At 45.2% G+C, this 16880-nt stretch overlaps 1 protein-coding gene across 1 annotated transcript; it reads right to left on the reverse strand.

The window, feature by feature from the left end:
- Positions 1-11681: 11681 nt before the first annotated feature.
- Positions 11682-12713, reverse strand: LOC119381501 (uncharacterized protein K02A2.6-like). The gene is made up of 2 exons (XM_037649282.2): positions 12440-12713; positions 11682-12167 (listed from the first exon to the last, which is right to left on the reverse strand). The coding sequence occupies exons 1-2, from the start codon at positions 12678-12680 to the stop codon at positions 11887-11889; spliced, it is 522 nt and encodes a 173-aa protein (XP_037505210.2). The 5' UTR covers positions 12681-12713; the 3' UTR covers positions 11682-11886.
- Positions 12714-16880: the final 4167 nt, after the last annotated feature.

The raw sequence follows: 16880 nt of genomic DNA on the forward strand, positions 1-16880 counted from the left end.
GGGGGGCGCTAGCCCTCCCACTGAGAAATGTTGGGGGGGCGGAGCCCCCCCCCCCCCCACTGTTGGCAGTGGTTATTGTCGGCTGCAGGCTGGGAAACTAACAAGTCAGGCAAAGTTTTTACTTGAATGCAGCAATGACGTAATTTTGTAATAAAATTTGTCCTACGATTCTGCTGTGACGACTGCTGTAACGACTGCGACGCACTGTAGGCTACCTGTGGTGCGGGCTGCCTATTCCACGCTTGTGCGTCTTGCGCTCGAGCATTGCAGAGGAGGCTATCGCTCAGCAGGGGCTCTATAACATTACAGCAATCTGTCATGATTTTATTTTGTTCTGCCTGGCCTGAAATTTAAGTAATCCGTGACGCAAATATGGGCGGGAACAAGTGAACGTATTATAGCCCAATCAAATGCTCTTCTTTTTCAGGAAATTCAGTTTCTTTGAAAACGAATAGCATCGCCACTGCTCCATATTCAAGCTGCTGTGAGTTGATGAGTGTGCAGAAGTGTCCAGTATTTTAGTTGTGCCTAGCCAGGACAGCTAAAATAGATTCCCACTTTAGTCTCTGATTAGCCTGCTTCACTTGGCTTATCATATGGTAGCCTGCAGCGATCATGGCGGCTTGTAACAAGGCAGTGGACTCGAGCACACTGAGAAGCCCAGCCTTCAAGTTTGCCCCGTTACTTGATCTACCTCACCAGCGTCCACGGTTTTCTGGACTAAGAAGGCTGCCTACCTGCAAAAGATTATGTCTGTTCCTAATAATGTTTATTTCTCTCTCTGCCTCTTCGTCAGCAACGATGAGTTCACAGAGAGTTGTACACGTGCAAAAACAGCACAACACCTTACTACACCTGAAAGTATCTCATATACACATATGAATCCATCTCGCCCATGGATTCATATGTGTATATTAGACGAAGAGTAGAAGAGACGGCGAGACGAAGAGTTATTGTTCAGCACAGTAATGTGCTGCTTATTGTGAACACTTCATTTTAACGCCGCGAGTTTTCGCAGACTTGTGACGTCGCGTAACAAGGAGGCGATTTTATGGCACATCGAAAATTTTTGACTAGCAAAGAACCAATGATAAACAATACGCCGTATTGAAGATAGTTCATTATTATCATTTTTTACGCAGTCATGCGTATGTGGTAATTACGCTATGGGTCACTTATGCGTCATTTGTTGTGTTGTTTTTTCGACCAATCATTAACAGCTAACAACCTATATGGAAGGAAAAAATGTGGGGTAGTTTAACGTTTTAATCGCCCACATTTTTTCCAGGAAAATTTGAGATTACACAGTTTACGTAGGCTATTTACTTGGGAGGAACCGGAGGGGGGGAGTAAAGCACTCTAAGTAAAGGGCCACTTCACCGCTTTTCCCTCCACCCCCCACCCAAGCTGGGAAAAGTAGGAGGGCAAGGAACGACACCTAGTATATAAGTTCGTAGTCATTTATAATCTTATAACTATACACAACCTGCTCAGTGTGGTTTGCATAAATATTAATAGACTGAACTTGGTCTTCTTCTTAAGAAAGACTTTATATTAGAGGGCTCTAACACTAAAGAAATTGGCACTCGGCTCATCCTGAAGACTTCTGCGAAGTGCCTTGCTTTGTCAGCCACATGTTTTGCTTAATAAGTGAGAACTTAAGGTACTAGAGTCATATAGCAGGTTCTTCATACTCATCATATCTACAACGCCAAACTAAGGCTGGCAAGTTTGGTTATGCAATGCTCAGATGATCAGGTTAAATTTGGGTGTACTTTTTAAGCTTCACGGTAATATTTCAAAACGTTATTAAACACTGCTGTGTTGTCGCGGTATAGGGCGGCCCAGCCTGCACAATCTGTTTGTGCAGATTCTTCCTTGATCTAAAACAAACAGTTTTGAAAAGCAAGTCATCTGATCAGCTCTATGAATATAAGAAATCACCTCAAATCATATATATACATATATACACGGCGGACAGAGTGAGCGATGCCAGCCCCCCCACTCGCGAACGAGTTGATACGCCACTGGGTAAACATTACATTCGTATTCCTATGATTCAGCAAGCTACATTCAAGCATTGCTCGACCCCGTGGTAATACGCTAATGAAAGTTACGTATGATATTCACATTGTCGCATAAAGCGTACTTCATTTTGATAATACTGATGTCTGTGCTCTAACGTGAGTGTTGACCTTGAGATTATGTCAAACCATAAGTTACCCAGTGTAGTCACCGGTAGATGCCAGTGTAGTGGACGTTCCTGGTAAGCCCATGCTGTGCACAGAACTACTGCACTTAATGTCAATCAACCTCGTAACGCTTGGCTCAGGCAAAAAAATGCAACATAGACAATTACTCGCCGGCTGCTTTGCATGAAATCGATTCCTACGAGGCGTGGGATCTGCCGAATTTTTCACAAGGTTCATTTACTACAGTCGCCTCTGCCCTATCTCTAATAACGCAACGCATGGCTTTGAGCTAGTGGAACGATTTTGCCTAAGACTGAAGAACTGTTAGCTGACTTCATGATTATGCAGCTTATGCAACGAACAGCTTTTTGAAGCAGTCATTATCGAAATATAGAATCTCTGTTTCAGTCAGGGGATATCAGAAGGAAGCTTAAACTTTTTCGACCCATGCCATGAAGTCCGACATTTTTTCCAGCCCTCGGAGGGCCCCATAGACCCGGAGGGCCTGGTTCATTTGAACCTTTTGAACCCTGGATAATCCGCCCTTGCTCTCAAAGATTCATGGAAGAACAGTTATTGCATATCTATGATGTTATAATGCAGCTAGTACACTGAGTTGCACATTTACCAAAATGATTAATTATTTTTAATCAAAACCAATTAAGTTAGCCTTGAATAAAATTTCACTCATTTATCTTTAAATGAACATTAAGAGAAGAGTAAAAATGGTGAGTGTTTTCTCACAATTTTTGTGTAAGGCATAACTGCCTCTGGGCATTACAGGGTTAATGACCAGGCTACGGAACTATGCTTGTGGAACATGAATATATCTGAACCATACAAATGCTTTACCGTAAAATCCCGAGCAAGCGCCCCCTCCCTTTTTCGAGGGATTTCAAGTATGCACCCTCTTCTCCCCTCTGACCATTTTCACTGTTTCATCACTGTTTTTATTCACCCAACGAGAATCAATAAAAACAGAAAATGCATGCACATTCAATAAAGCATTACATTAGAAGCACGGGTGTTTTATTCTTTATTCTTAGTGGCTCTTCCACCGCCACCTTGAATATTTATCCATGACCAAGCAAGAGCCCCCTCCTTCCAGATCTTGTTAGATTTTCCTTCAACGTAGGGGGAGGGGGCACTTGCTCGGGATTTCACGGTAGACAGAACAAATGTAGTGCAAGTAAAACGCTTAATCCTATGAAGGCTCTGTTCAAATATTTTATGTTCATGGCACAGAAGCTTCCTGTAGGAAACATGCAAGGCCGACGTGGAGAATTGTACACATCAGGGAAATTCCGACACTGTAAGTATTCTCGGGGTGCGCAGATATTGAAATATTCAAGGATTTCAGAGACCGAATTGCACACTATTGTATTTGATTCAATAGCCATTATTTCTAAAACTGAATTTTTTTAGTAGTTTACTAATCCTTCGAAACGTGAAGTGCACCGAAATGAACAGAAAACTTGCACAATAGAATGATTTATTTCATCCCTGCTGGAATATCAAAGCAAAAACATGAGAGCTTATGTCATTCAGCTGGCTACCTTACTTTGGGAAAATGACTTTACCATTACCAGCTATACAATAATCATTTACCCTTTTTGAACAGTTCTGATTATATCTTCTAGATCCTGTATTTCTGCCTTGAAAATTTATAGGAATCCTTAGCTATACCCTAAAAGGACTGACAAACCAATTTTTAAGGTGCCTGCTTTTTTTATCGCAGCGAAATCGTGCTAGCAACAGGGAAATGGTGATAGAACACTGTGTCAAAATTTGTTGCCAATGGAGTCTTATACGCAACACATGTTGCAAACAGGGGCCAACAGCCATTGAATGTATCTGCGCCATATTCCGCCACAACAAAGCACGTGTGAAACACCTGAGAGGCGCCGCATGCATGCACCACAGTTAAATGCAGGTTCTCTATAGCCGTGAAGGAAGCCCCCACTTCTCAGTATCAACTCCTTTTACTGCGTAATAAGCAAATAATAAAGTGGGGATGCATTTTTATATACCGACTGTAATTTTAAACCTGAGTTATGATGATCTGAGCAGCAGCAGGCAACATACAGCAATTTAAGTACTTCAAAACTCAGTACAAATTAAGGCTTCACCACCAGGCGACACCGCATTGCAGTTGCTGCAGTTTTCAAACCCAACTGAAGCATACATATCCTACTAAAATTGTGAAAGGGTGCTCGATTCTATCACTATAATTCAGGGTCTTTCCAGATACACAAAGGTTCATTCACGTGTTCTGGCCAAGAAATGTATGTGAAAGCCATGACGTTTGTTGGTCTAACACGGAACCAAAGAAATCCAACAGCCCACGAATGTAATTTGGCAGAGGCTGTAAAAGTTCACATTCAATCAGTCATTCATACCCTACCGTGCCAATTTTTGCACATAACAAGTGAATGAGACACAAGGGGCGAGCGGCACATCACGTGCCACCCACACTCTCTCACCATTAGGTTGGGTACCTTGTATTCTCAGCCATGGCTCTGGTGGTAGCAGTGCTGTTTCAGGACATGGTATACGTTTGCCAGTCTTCGAGTTTTTTAATATTGTAGCACATTTTCTGCCACCATTTCGTCAGTACAGCCGTCACGTGAGCCTTGTAAGGCTTGCACATTAAAAGCCAGCAAACACACATATTTTTACTTCCCCTTCATGTCAGTAAACTTAAGCAATCCACTAAGCACGACATATAACATACCTGTGTGGATCTTCATGTCAATAAAGTTAAAAGTGATAGCAGTACAAGCAATCCAGTAAGCACGACATATAACATACCTGCGTGGATGTAGACTGCATTGCAAATTCATCGCAACGACGCGCATTTTAACCTTATGAGAGCTATCTTTTTTTTTAACGCCCAATTGGCCACGAAATCAACATCACAGTGAAAAAAAGTATTGTACGCACAGGAAAAAAACAATGTAGAGTCCTTGAAAATTGGGGCTAGCAAAGCTCGGCGTGGGCGTACTTCTTTCCTTCTTTCTTTTCCTATATTTTTCCTTTCCCTCTCTTTTTCACTGCATGCCTTTTTAGTTCTTTGTTCCTTTCCCCCTTTTATCTTTTCCCATTGTTCCTTTCTTTCTGTCTATCGACCTTTGCTTCATACTTGCTCTTCTTTCCAGGTGATAATATTCCATGGTGGTTTTAGCTACTTTTAGCGGGAACTATCTGAGACCAAGGGGAAGCCAATAGGTTACCCGTTGGTTCGTGTTGCTTTCCAGCACGAAACACTCCAGACTGAAAATGGAACCAGCTGAAACCAGTTGGTCTGTAAATGGAATCAGCTGAAACCATTTGTCCTTATAGTGGAACAAGCTGTCCAAAAAATAAAGCCAGCTGTAACCAGTTGGTCTTGAAATGAAACACTTAATCTTCAACCGGTAACGACCTAGAACCATTCAGTCTGGAAATGAATTAAACCAAAAGGATGGACTGCTGGGCGAGTTGGTAACTCATTTTAGAACAGATTCAAGCAGGCGATTCATGTGTCACGAAATCCTCAGTCACGTAACTTGCCGCAGAGTTAGACTACCTGAAAGCGCGTCACTGAAACAATCCTTGTCTTGTCACGATTTTTAACACGTGTTCATCAAACCACATATATATGTTTGTTGTTTCAATAAACTCTGAGAAGATCATTTGTGTCGTGTTCCTTTCTCCTGTGTTATTGTTCTTTCGTGCACCGACATTCTAAGAATTAAACCAAGTGGCCTGGAGCCCAAACGTACATACTAGCTGATCAATGCTTGAAAAACGCAGACAGGCGCAAAGCAAGGTATAAACGCAGGACTACATGCTACTAACAAGTGAATTTTATTTAGAATGCACACTTATAACAAAATCCCGGTAACCCTCGCCATGACGACCGATAAGAGACAGTTGCTTAAAGCACTACATCATCTGCTGGCACGTGTCTTTGTAAGTACCCTATCTCAGTATCATGCAAACTGATAGAGGGACGGCTTATGCACCTCGAACCCTCCCGGCTGATGTGGAAGACCTCAGTAATTTCCCTCTGAGTTTTCCCAAGATGCCTGTACACCACTGTGGTTATTTCAAACACAGGCCTGCACCCGCTTTCGTTGCAGTCCTTGCAGTGTATGGCTAAGTGTGTGAAAGACCTGCCGATCAAGGATCGAGCTTTTAATTAGTCCCGGACGGTGGGAACAGAGCAATAACGTTTTATTGACAGATTCGTTACACACAGTTGCCAGACCACAAACATGGGCTAGGGTGCAGCAGTGGGCTAGGGTGCAGCAGCAACAGCACGATGCTTAATCGTTGCTTGCTTTTCATGCAGTGCCTCGCTGGTCTTGCTGATCACAACTTCCGGGACGTCATGAGCTCTGACACCGGTTCGCATGGCTCTGCCCAGTCATTTCTGGCTGGGCACGTGGATGTCACCGAGTGTTTGCCGTGGGACTGCCATATCAGTCCGTTATGGGACGGCGCCGGCGCATCAGCCTTCATGTTGCCGCAAGTCAACGATCGTGACCACCCTCTACTTGACCAGCCATTCATCGACAACTGCGGGACCGTGACGTCATTCACCCGAAGAAGTATAAAGCCACTGCCCGAGGATCGTCTCTTCAGTGGGCTAGGGTGCAGCAGCAACAGCACGATGCTTAATCGTTGCTTGCTTTTCATGCAGTGCCTCGCTGGTCTTGCTGATCACAACTTCCGGGACGTCATGAGCTCTGACACCGGTTCGCATGGCTCTGCCCAGTCATTTCTGGCTGGGCACGTGGATGTCACCGAGTGTTTGCCGTGGGACTGCCATATCAGTCCGTTATGGGACGGCGCCGGCGCATCAGCCTTCATGTTGCCGCAAGTCAACGATCGTGACCACCCTCTACTTGACCAGCCATTCATCGACAACTGCGGGACCGTGACGTCATTCACCCGAAGAAGTATAAAGCCACTGCCCGAGGATCGTCTCTTCAGTGGGCTAGGGTGCAGCAGCAACAGCACGATGCTTAATCGTTGCTTGCTTTTCATGCAGGTATGTTACCTTCCCAATGCTGAATGCATTCGATCCGATGATCGCTTTCTGCTGCTGTTTCCTTGCCCACGTAGACTTGTATTTTTATGCTTCCACGTGTTATATTGCAAAAGTCGTCTCGTTCTAAGCGGTGATGTGGAACTAAATCCGGGGCCTCTGAATAAGTCGGTGAATACCAGTAAAGGCAATACTTCTGGTAATAGACCTGTAACCCGAAATGCAGCTGGTTCCAATGCTCTCGACGAGGTTACTCATGCACCGTCTACTTCCGTTCCTATTGACACTGGCTCTCCATCTATCTCTGAAATGTTTTCTAAACTTTTGGAGGGGCAAACTAAGCTAGCTCATGATATTGCCGACATCAAATCATTTCAACAGACGATTGCCTGCCGTTTTGATGATTTAGAATCACGTGTTAATGCATTAGAACAGGCTCCGAAATCTAATGAGCGTAATTCTGTGAGTGACTTACGTGCTGAAATCAATTGCTTAACCTCTAAGATTAACGAATTGGTCTTAAAGAACGATGACTTAGAAAATCGTTCAAGGCGAAATAACCTGATAATACACGGTATTTCAGGAGATCCGAATGAAAACGCTAGCACGCTGTTGTGCAGCGTTACTTCTGTGTTCACAAACAGCCTGAAAATTACCTGCCCTCAAATCGAGCGCGTGCACAGGCTTGGTAAATCACGTACTGGCTACACACGACCCATTATTCTGAAGCTTTCAAACTTCGGGGAAAAATCCGTTGTTCTAAAAAATGCATCTAAACTCAAGGGCTCAAACGTGTTTATTACAGAAGATTTTTCTTCACGGATTAGACATATTCGGAAAAGAATTTGGGAGGCGTCACTTCCTTTTCGCAACGATGGCTCTGTGGTGAAGTTAAAATACGATCACGCGTTCATTGACAAGGTTCGTTACAACTGGGACGACGCCTCAAACACACTAGTGCAAGTCTCAGATCAACCCCGTGGCCCCCGTTCTTCTGTCCCCACATCCTCAAATCCCTCTTCATCCACTCTCTGACCTCATTATAACCGTCAGGAACACCTTGTAGTTCTAAACGTTAATGCTCGTAGCATAGTTAAGAAACTTCCAGACCTATTGTCCCTTGTTGCAACTTATTCCCCTCATGTTGTTGGCATCACTGAGTCTTGGCTGCATAGCAACGTTTACGATTCTGAGTTTACTCCGCCCGGTTTTATTGCCATACGTAATGACAGGGCACATGGCATTGGCGGTGGCGTCGCTCTGCTTATCCGCTCAGATATCCGCTTCTCGGTGTTGCCATCACCTCCGGAGACTGAATCCCTGTGGTGTAAGATTTATCTAAATAAGCAATGTATTGTAGTTAGTGTTATATATCGCCCACCTGGATCCTCCCTTGATGTTCTTCATGCTCTTTCCAATTTCATGTGCGATGTTAATATAGCTTCATCAAAATTGATCTGTATGGGTGATTTTAATGCTCCTGACATCGATTGGCCTTCCCTGACTGTAACGGGTCGCGATGCTGCTATCTGTCATGAATTAATAAATATTTCTTTGTCTTTCGGGCTTACTCAAGTTGTTTCATGTGCGACTAGGTTAAATGCTATTCTAGACTTAGTTTTTCTAAGTACAGATTTAGCTGATAACTTTTCTTGCGAGGTAATTGACGGATTATCAGACCATAAAGGTGTCTTGTTATCACTTTGTTGTGCCACATCCAAATCACCCTATACATTTACTAGTTTCCCTGATTTCACTCGTGCGGATGACAATTCCATTACTGATATTCTAGCTGATCATTTTGATACGTTTTGTGCACTTTCTGACAGGCAGGATATAAATTACCTCGTTAATTACTTTGAGGATCTTGTTAAGTCATGTGTCCGAAGATTTGTGCCACTTAAGACAAAGAAAAGCAATATTAATCTTCCTTGGATCAATCGTGACATTTTGCATTTATCTCGCCGTGTCCGTCGACTTAGGCGGTCCAGAAGAACTAACGATCCCGTTAACCTAGACAGATTTCAGAGGGCGAAAAGTGAACTTAACTCCAAGATAAAAACGGCGAAAGATTTCTTTTTTCGCGTTCAGTTGCCGGGTATGTTAAGCACGAACCCACGCAAATTTTGGTGTTCGATTTTGCCTCATGATGCCTCACCTTCTTCTTTCAGAATTGATAATGACGTTATTAGTGACCCGCAAGCAATATCGAATGCTTTTAATAACTATTTCCAGTCTGTGTTCGTTTCTGACAACAACTCCATTCCTTCTCTGACAGGCATAGCTCGTTCTGAACCAATCAGTGATATTGAGACAACGAGTGAGGGCATTCTGAACCTTATCTTAAAATTAGATGTAAAAAAATGCACTGGCCCTGACGGGATACACAATGCATTCTTAGTTCGCTACTCCCTATGGTCATCCAGATATCTGACGGTCATATTCAATAAGTCTTTATCTTCTGGCACTGTTCCATCCTCATGGAAGATAGCAAAGGTACTCCCTCTTTACAAATCTGGCGATAAGCAGTCCCTATTGAATTATAGACCGATATCATTGACTTCTCAATCATGCAAGATGTTAGAACATATCATTCATAAGCATATTATGCTCTTCTTGGAATCGCACCAACTACTATCTAACAGGCAGCATGGGTTTAGGCGTGGTTTCAGTACCACAACACAATTAGTCGAATTCACGCATGATATTTTTCTGAACCTTGATCTTGGCAACCAGGTTGACGCTATATTTATTGACTTCTCAAAGGCTTTCGATACAGTACTGCATTCTAAACTCCTTGCTAAACTCGATGTCATACTAAACAATCCTCATTTGGTTAGCTGGATATCTAGCTTTTTGTCATCCCGCTCTCAGTTCGTTTCTTACAGGTCATCCAACTCTACTGCCATTGATGTAACGTCTGGAGTGCCCCAAGGGTCTGTTCTTGGGCCTCTGCTTTTCTTAATTTACTTAAATGATTTGCCTGTTTGCACCTCCTCTTCCATTCGTTTTTATGCCGATGATTGCGTCTTATACGAGGTCATTAAAACACACGCTGACCATTGCCGCTTGCAGGAGTCTTTTGCTGGTTTTTGTAATTGGTGCAGGACCTGGCAAATGAACATTAACTTTAAAAAAACCGTATTTATGTCCTTTTGCAATAAATCTCCGTCTGCTTTTGATTACTCTTTCGATAACCGTGCAGTAAATAGGGTTTTCGAGTATAAGTATCTAGGGGTCATTTTTACTCATAATATGACATGGTCCAAGCACATTGACTATGTATGTAACAAAGCATTAAAAAAACTAGGCTATCTACGTCGCACTCTATCTAAATCCCCGAAGGAAACTAAGCTTCTCTTATTTAAATCACTCATTCGTCCAATACTAGACTATGCATCTGTCGTTTGGAACCCGTACAAGCAATGCGAGATTAATAGGATAGAAGCAATTCAGAAAAAAGCGGTAAGATTCATATGTCATCGCTATGACCGTGACTTTTCACCCTCTTCTACTCTTTCTTCACTGAACTTAACTTCGCTCTCTTCGCGTCGCCGTATAGAGTCATTAAAATTCTTGCATAGCATCGTGACGTCTTCAGTTAAACTATCAAATGAAAAGGACTACATAAACTTTGCACCTCAGTCAACGACAAGAAGCTATCACAGCTTAAACTTAACGCCTTACTTTGCTCGAACTAACATGTTCAAGTTCAGTTTTTTTCCCCGTTCTATTGAAGACTGGAATTCATTACCTGGCTGTATTCGTTCACGCCCATCGCCCAATTTTGTAGCCGACATCCATGACATGCGTCTGTAATATACCCTCGTCTATTTGCTGTTGGTGTGATCTCTTGAGTAGCATTGTTTCTTTAATCTATTTTCAATCATGTTCATCACATGTTTGTGCACTTTTGACCTTGTATAATCACACATCTGTATTAGTTTGCCTGTTTACATAATTTTCATTGATGTTTGTTAAAATTCCGCGTATCTTTGTATACCCACTCCTGCCATAGCGCACTTAGCGCTGCAGTATGTGTAAATAAATAAATAAATAAATAGTTCAGCCAACAGCCCCCCCCCCCCCACACACACTTGGTTTTGAACATCACCACTTCACACCACACACACAAGCACGCCGTTCTCACAAGTCCAAACGGGTTGGAGGTTGCCGAGCACGAACTGGTCGCCGAGTTAAGGCTTGCAGCGAAGATGCTGAGCCAGATTGCATGTTGCCGGTGTCCCACCACATCTCTTGCTCCCTTGGTTTTTCCGAGTGTTTTTTCCGCATCTGATCAAAGTGCCGGGTTATGGTGCCCATAGCTATCAAGATGCTTGCCATTCGGTTGCCTTGAACCTCGTTGATGGTGCCACTGATCCACCTTGGTATCTTGCCAAAATTTCGAGCAAAAACTGCCTCTCCAGGTGACCATTTCATTTCTGTGTTCTTGTCCGTAGTCGGCACGAGATAGTCTATCTTGTGCAGTAGCAGGTCGAGGCGTCCTCCGAGTCTGAAGGTGAGAAGCATTTCCGCAGGGGCTTTGTCTCTGTTAACTGATGGTGTGCGCCTATGGGTGTGAAGCCAACGGTTCAGTCGTGCAACTAACGTACCACCTGTTTGCCTCTTTAGGCCATCCTTTACTACTCTTACAGCCCTTTAGGCCAGCCCGTTTGACTGCGGGTGGAACGGTGCAGTACGGAAATGGCGTATGCCATTTTGGATCACAAATTCCCTGAACTCTGCACTGCAGAATGATGTGCCGTTATCCGACACGAGGCAGGTGGGCAAACCAAACCGTGCAAAAATGTCTCGCAAGATTTCAATGGTTGCTGCTGACGTTGCTGTCTGTGTGGGTACAGCTTCAATCCACCCAGAGTAGCTATCCACCACAACCAGGATCATTTTGTCCTCAATTGGACCAGCATAATCGATGTGTACTTGAGAGAGAAGAAACATTTATTTATTAAAATCAGGGCTTGGAATTGTTAGGGTGGTTGGTGCCCCTCTTCCAGGACCCCACTGGCTACAGCGGCTCACCGAGCCTGGTCAAGGGTCGCCAGTTGGCTTCCCATTTCCAGTTCCGTGAGCCGCGCCTCCCACGACCAATTCAGGGAATGGTTGTTCAACAGAGGCGAGATTGCAGCCTCCGGACGTTGTGTGCACTGATATGTAATGTGTTCCAACGTCGGTGTTGCTTCGCACCGCGGACATTGAGTCCATGGCTTGGTGGTCGCTGGACATGCAACAGGCTTCTCTGCCGGTGGCATTGGTGCCATCGCCTGACACACTTGACAGGTCTGCAGGAGATGCTCAATGTCGTGGTCAATTCCTGGCCACCATACAAGCATTCTGGCCAGCGCTTTAGTCGTGCTGATTCCTGTGTGTCCTTCATGCAGTTCCAGCAAAAATGCTTTTCTGGCTGATTCAGGAATAGCCACTCTCTCCCCCATTAGGATCAGTTCTCCATCCACCGTGAAGGAGTGTCTCTGTTACTAGTATGGTTGGAGAGCCTTCAGGTGCTGTGGAAGCTGTCCTTTGGGCCACCCTTGCCTGATACAGCCTAGGAGGAGGTGCAAGAGTGCATCTTTCTTCGTCAGATCTTCAAGCTGTTTCCTAGAAAGTGGTCCTTTGTCAGACCTGAGCTACGAATGAGCTATCTTGCTGTTCAGGGTCCTGCATTTTCTGTTCCACTTTGCTTGCTGGCAACGGAAGGAGACTGAGGGAATCGGCATTCTGGTTCCGGGAGCCGGGCTTATACCGAATGACGTATTTGTACGCACCCAGAGTCATTGCCCATCGTTGAACGCGTGCAGCAGCAGTGCTTGGAATTGGCCGGTTTTCCTTGAACAAACCTACCAAGGGCTCGTGGTCAGTTTCCAGCGTGAACTCCCGACACAGCAAGTCACTTTTCTTGGCAATGAAGGGAAGGCTAGAGAGCCAAACTATGTGTGTGCTACCGCTGAAGATTGTAGTCCCACAATTGCGACCGTGTTTTCTGCATGAGAATAAAAAAAACTACATTACGTTATTTTCTACGGGGCGTTGTTTGAAAAGAGGGTCAAGCGCGCACCAAGGAGATATTTATATTTGTTTTGCTTTATGCAGTGTCATTTCGCGTTTTTGCACCTGTAAAAACGTCGCACCTTTTACGTGCACCTCACAGTCAAAATGGCATCTTCGTCTTCAGGTGACCGCTCGTCACCCTCCACCTTTTCCGACGACTCGCCGAGGGAGCTTGTGACGAATTTCACTAACAAATGGCTGTGTAAGCCTGTGACGGCCGCTCGAATAATCAAATGGCCGTCACAGGAGGTACGGAAGGTTCACAAACCAAAACTAAATTCGAAACGCGCGCCGAACCGGACTACTTCGCCGAGCAGTACATGTGCAGGAGCTTCGCCTCCGTAGCCTTTCCTTCATTGCCAAGAAAAGTTGTCCGCGAGTATAGTCATGAACTTCACGACACCAAAGATGAGTGCCAGTGCCTCCTTCTCCAATTGAGAGTAGTTTTTCTTGGGCCTAGTGTTCGAGACCGAAATACAATAGGTCTTTCGGTGCCATTGATGACATGTGATAGCACTGCACCGATGCTTTGTGGGGACGCATCACATTTGAGTACCAGTTCTTTTGTGGGGTCAAAATGGACTAGCAGGTCTGAGTTTTTCAGAGCACTCTTTGCATTGCTAAAGGCCTCTTTTTCCAACGCTGTCAACCTCCACGTTGCATTTTGCTGAAGAAGTTGGTACAGTGGTGCCAGAAGAGTTGACATGTTTGGAAGGAAACTGCGGTAGTAGGTGATCAACCCTAGGAACGGCCTAAGTTCCTGGACATTCTGAGGTGCAGGAGCTTGCATGATGGCTTCTATTTTTCTTTCTGATCGATGCAAGCTCTCCCGGTCAATACGATGTCCAAGGTATGTCACCTCCCGTGCACCAAAAACGCACTTGTCCTCCCGCAGTTGAATTCCATTTTCACGGAAGACCTGTAGTACTTTTCTCACCGTCCTTCCATAGCTATCTTCAGGCTATGAAATAAGCACATCGTCCAAAAAGACCCGAGTGCCTGGGATGCCTTGCAGGAGAGCTTCCATCCTTCTTTGAAAGATTGCCAGAGCTGAGGCGATGCCGTATGGAAGCCTGTTGTATGCAAATAGACCTTTGTGGCTATTCAACACTGCAACTTTCTTCGCCTCCTCACTCAACGGTATGTGACAGTATGCTTCGCGAAGATCCAATTTGGAGAACCAGTAGCCTCCTTTCAGTGATGCAAAGATGTCTTCAACCTTGGGAAGAGGATATTGGTCATGTCACATGCAGGGTTGACTGAGACCTTGAAGTCTCCACAGATTCTCAGAGTTCCGTCTGGCTTCACAACTGGGACAATTGGTGTTGCCCACTTGCTGTGGCTGATGGAGGTCAAAATCCCTTGTTGACACATGCGTTCCAGTTCTGCCGCAACCTTATTGCGGAGTGCATATGGGAGTGAGTGAGCTTTCAGGAATCTGGGGTTAGCATCCTTCTTAAGGCCAATGTTGACTGGTGGCCCTCTCATCAGACCTGTACCTGGCTGGAACAAATCTTTGAAGTCCGCCTTGAGCTTCATTGTAGTTGCAGAGGTATCTTCGGTCGAGCCTAGGACTGCTCCCACCTGAATGTTGTGCATGAGACCCAGTCCCAGAATCACATCACGGCCACAAAGTGCTGGTCCCGAACATTTCGCATCGAACAGTTCAGCTGCCATTTGTCGACCTTGGTGCTCAACTGTCATGTTCAGTACTCCACAGACAGGCAGCTGTCCCAGGTAGCAGCGAAGTTCTCTTCCAGTTTTTTCCAACATGGGCCAGTGGTTCGCATGAGTGCGGTATGCGTCCTCCGAAATTATGCAAACAGGAGACCCAATGTCAATTTGCATACTGAGGAGTTCGCCGCCCCAGCTGAGTGTTCTGTAAACTGGCTTCACGACACTGGTTGTCGCTGTGCTAGTGATTGTGAATATGTCGATGACTTGTTCAGTCACTTCACTTCGTCGTATACAGTCACCGCGTTCGCCTGAAATTAGGTTTTCCCTGTTTCTTGCCTCCCAAACAGCTCGCTGCCAAGTCTCCTCGTTTTTGGCACTTGAAACATGTCGAGTTTTTGTGTGGACAGTTTGGAGGTTCGTGTGAGCAGGCACCGCAGCGAATACATGGTCGTGGTTTTTGGACTTCCGAGGTTTGACCTGAGGGACCCTTCTTCACGTGCATGGCGTTGACTTCTGCTGGGCCAGGTACCGACGCGTTTGCACTAGGCAGTCGGTGCGCATTGAGGATTGCGAGTTCCGCTGATGTAGCCACATCCGGGGCCTCTTGCAATGTCAGCGACTTGGGCTTCGCAAGAAGTAGACGTTGGACCATCTTTTCGCGCAGGCCGATCACAAATATGTCCCTGAGGTTGCGCTCTAGAGCCGAACCGAATCCACAGTTGTCCGCGATCTTCTGCAACTCCGCTAAGTACTCCGACACTTTTTCGCCTGCATTCTGCACCCTAGTTTGAAATCGAAACGTTTCATAGATTTCCGAAGGCGCCGGACTCAAGTGCTGGGTGAGCAGGGCGATAATGGCGTCGTACGGCTCGTCGCGCGGTTTCTTTGGCGCCAGCAGGCTCCTCAAGCGGCCGTACAACTCGGGAGTCAGACATGTGATGAGAATGGAGCGTTTCCAAGACTCATCTGATATGCCGCTGGTGTCGAAGTACGCTTCCAGCCTTTCCGTGTAGTTTGTCCAAGTTTCCGCAGCAGCGTCGAACCGTCGAACTGCGATGGAGGCGAGGTGAATGCGCGTGCCGTCACTTTTGACAACAGGTGACATGTGCCGCTGGTCGCTGTCACGATCCTCGTAGGTTCGTTGGCGTACCTTACTCAGCGGTTATCCCCGTGATCCGTCTTTCCTATTATTATTGCATCAGGAACGCAGTAATTAGTTCCGGACGGCGGGAACGAAGCAACAACGTTTTATTCACGCATTCGTTACACACAGTTGCCAGCCAGACCACAAAGCCTTCGAATCGAAATCAGCTCGTACCTAATTTTCTTAAAATACGGCGGAACATTTCAGAGACCCAGCCAACACTCAATGTAGACCATCGCGCCTACTGCACAAGGCACGAAAGACTTGGTGTGTTTCACACTGCATGTCTTGTCATTTCAAGACAGACCTTCAACACGCCTGCTGAAGGTCTGTTTTCAAACATGAATCCGAACCAACTTGCCCACCTTTCAATCGTGCTAGCTTATCTAGCTGGAACCTTTTTGTTTGTGCACAAGCAGCTGCATCCAAGGATAATCTCACCCAGCAGTATTAAATGCGGAATTGATACGGCTCAACTACAGGAAAGGAATTAGTTCATGCAGGAGGTGTCCGAGAGCACACGCCGATTGTAACACGAGCTAAGTTACATGACAATTAAGAAGAAATAAAATTTAAGGCTTGTAGTCTGTCCATACTTCTTTCACCAGAGGTTCTTTGCCATATGGTTAAAAATTAGAACACTGTCATAAAAAATACTTGCTTATTGCTATAGGTTTGGTTGCAAGACAAAATTTTCAGTTCTGCTGGCATATACGCAGACTGCATGCCTCCACAACAGCATTGTATGTGTCCTCAAACTGACTCA

The sequence above is a fragment of the Rhipicephalus sanguineus genome, chromosome 2 (genome assembly GCF_013339695.2).
Source record: "Rhipicephalus sanguineus isolate Rsan-2018 chromosome 2, BIME_Rsan_1.4, whole genome shotgun sequence".
In the NCBI taxonomy this organism is placed as follows: domain Eukaryota; kingdom Metazoa; phylum Arthropoda; class Arachnida; order Ixodida; family Ixodidae; genus Rhipicephalus; species Rhipicephalus sanguineus.

What these genes read in the sequence shown, in the direction of transcription:
- LOC119381501 (XM_037649282.2), bottom strand. Translation starts at nt 12,680, where the DNA reads ATGGGGGAGAGAGTGGCTATTCCTGAATCAGCCAGAAAAGCATTTTTG. An exon ending in CACCAAGCCATGGACTCAAT is followed by an intron (nt 12,168 to 12,439) that starts GTCCGCGGTGCG and finishes TTCTCTCTCAAG; the next exon opens with TACACATCGATTATGCTGGT.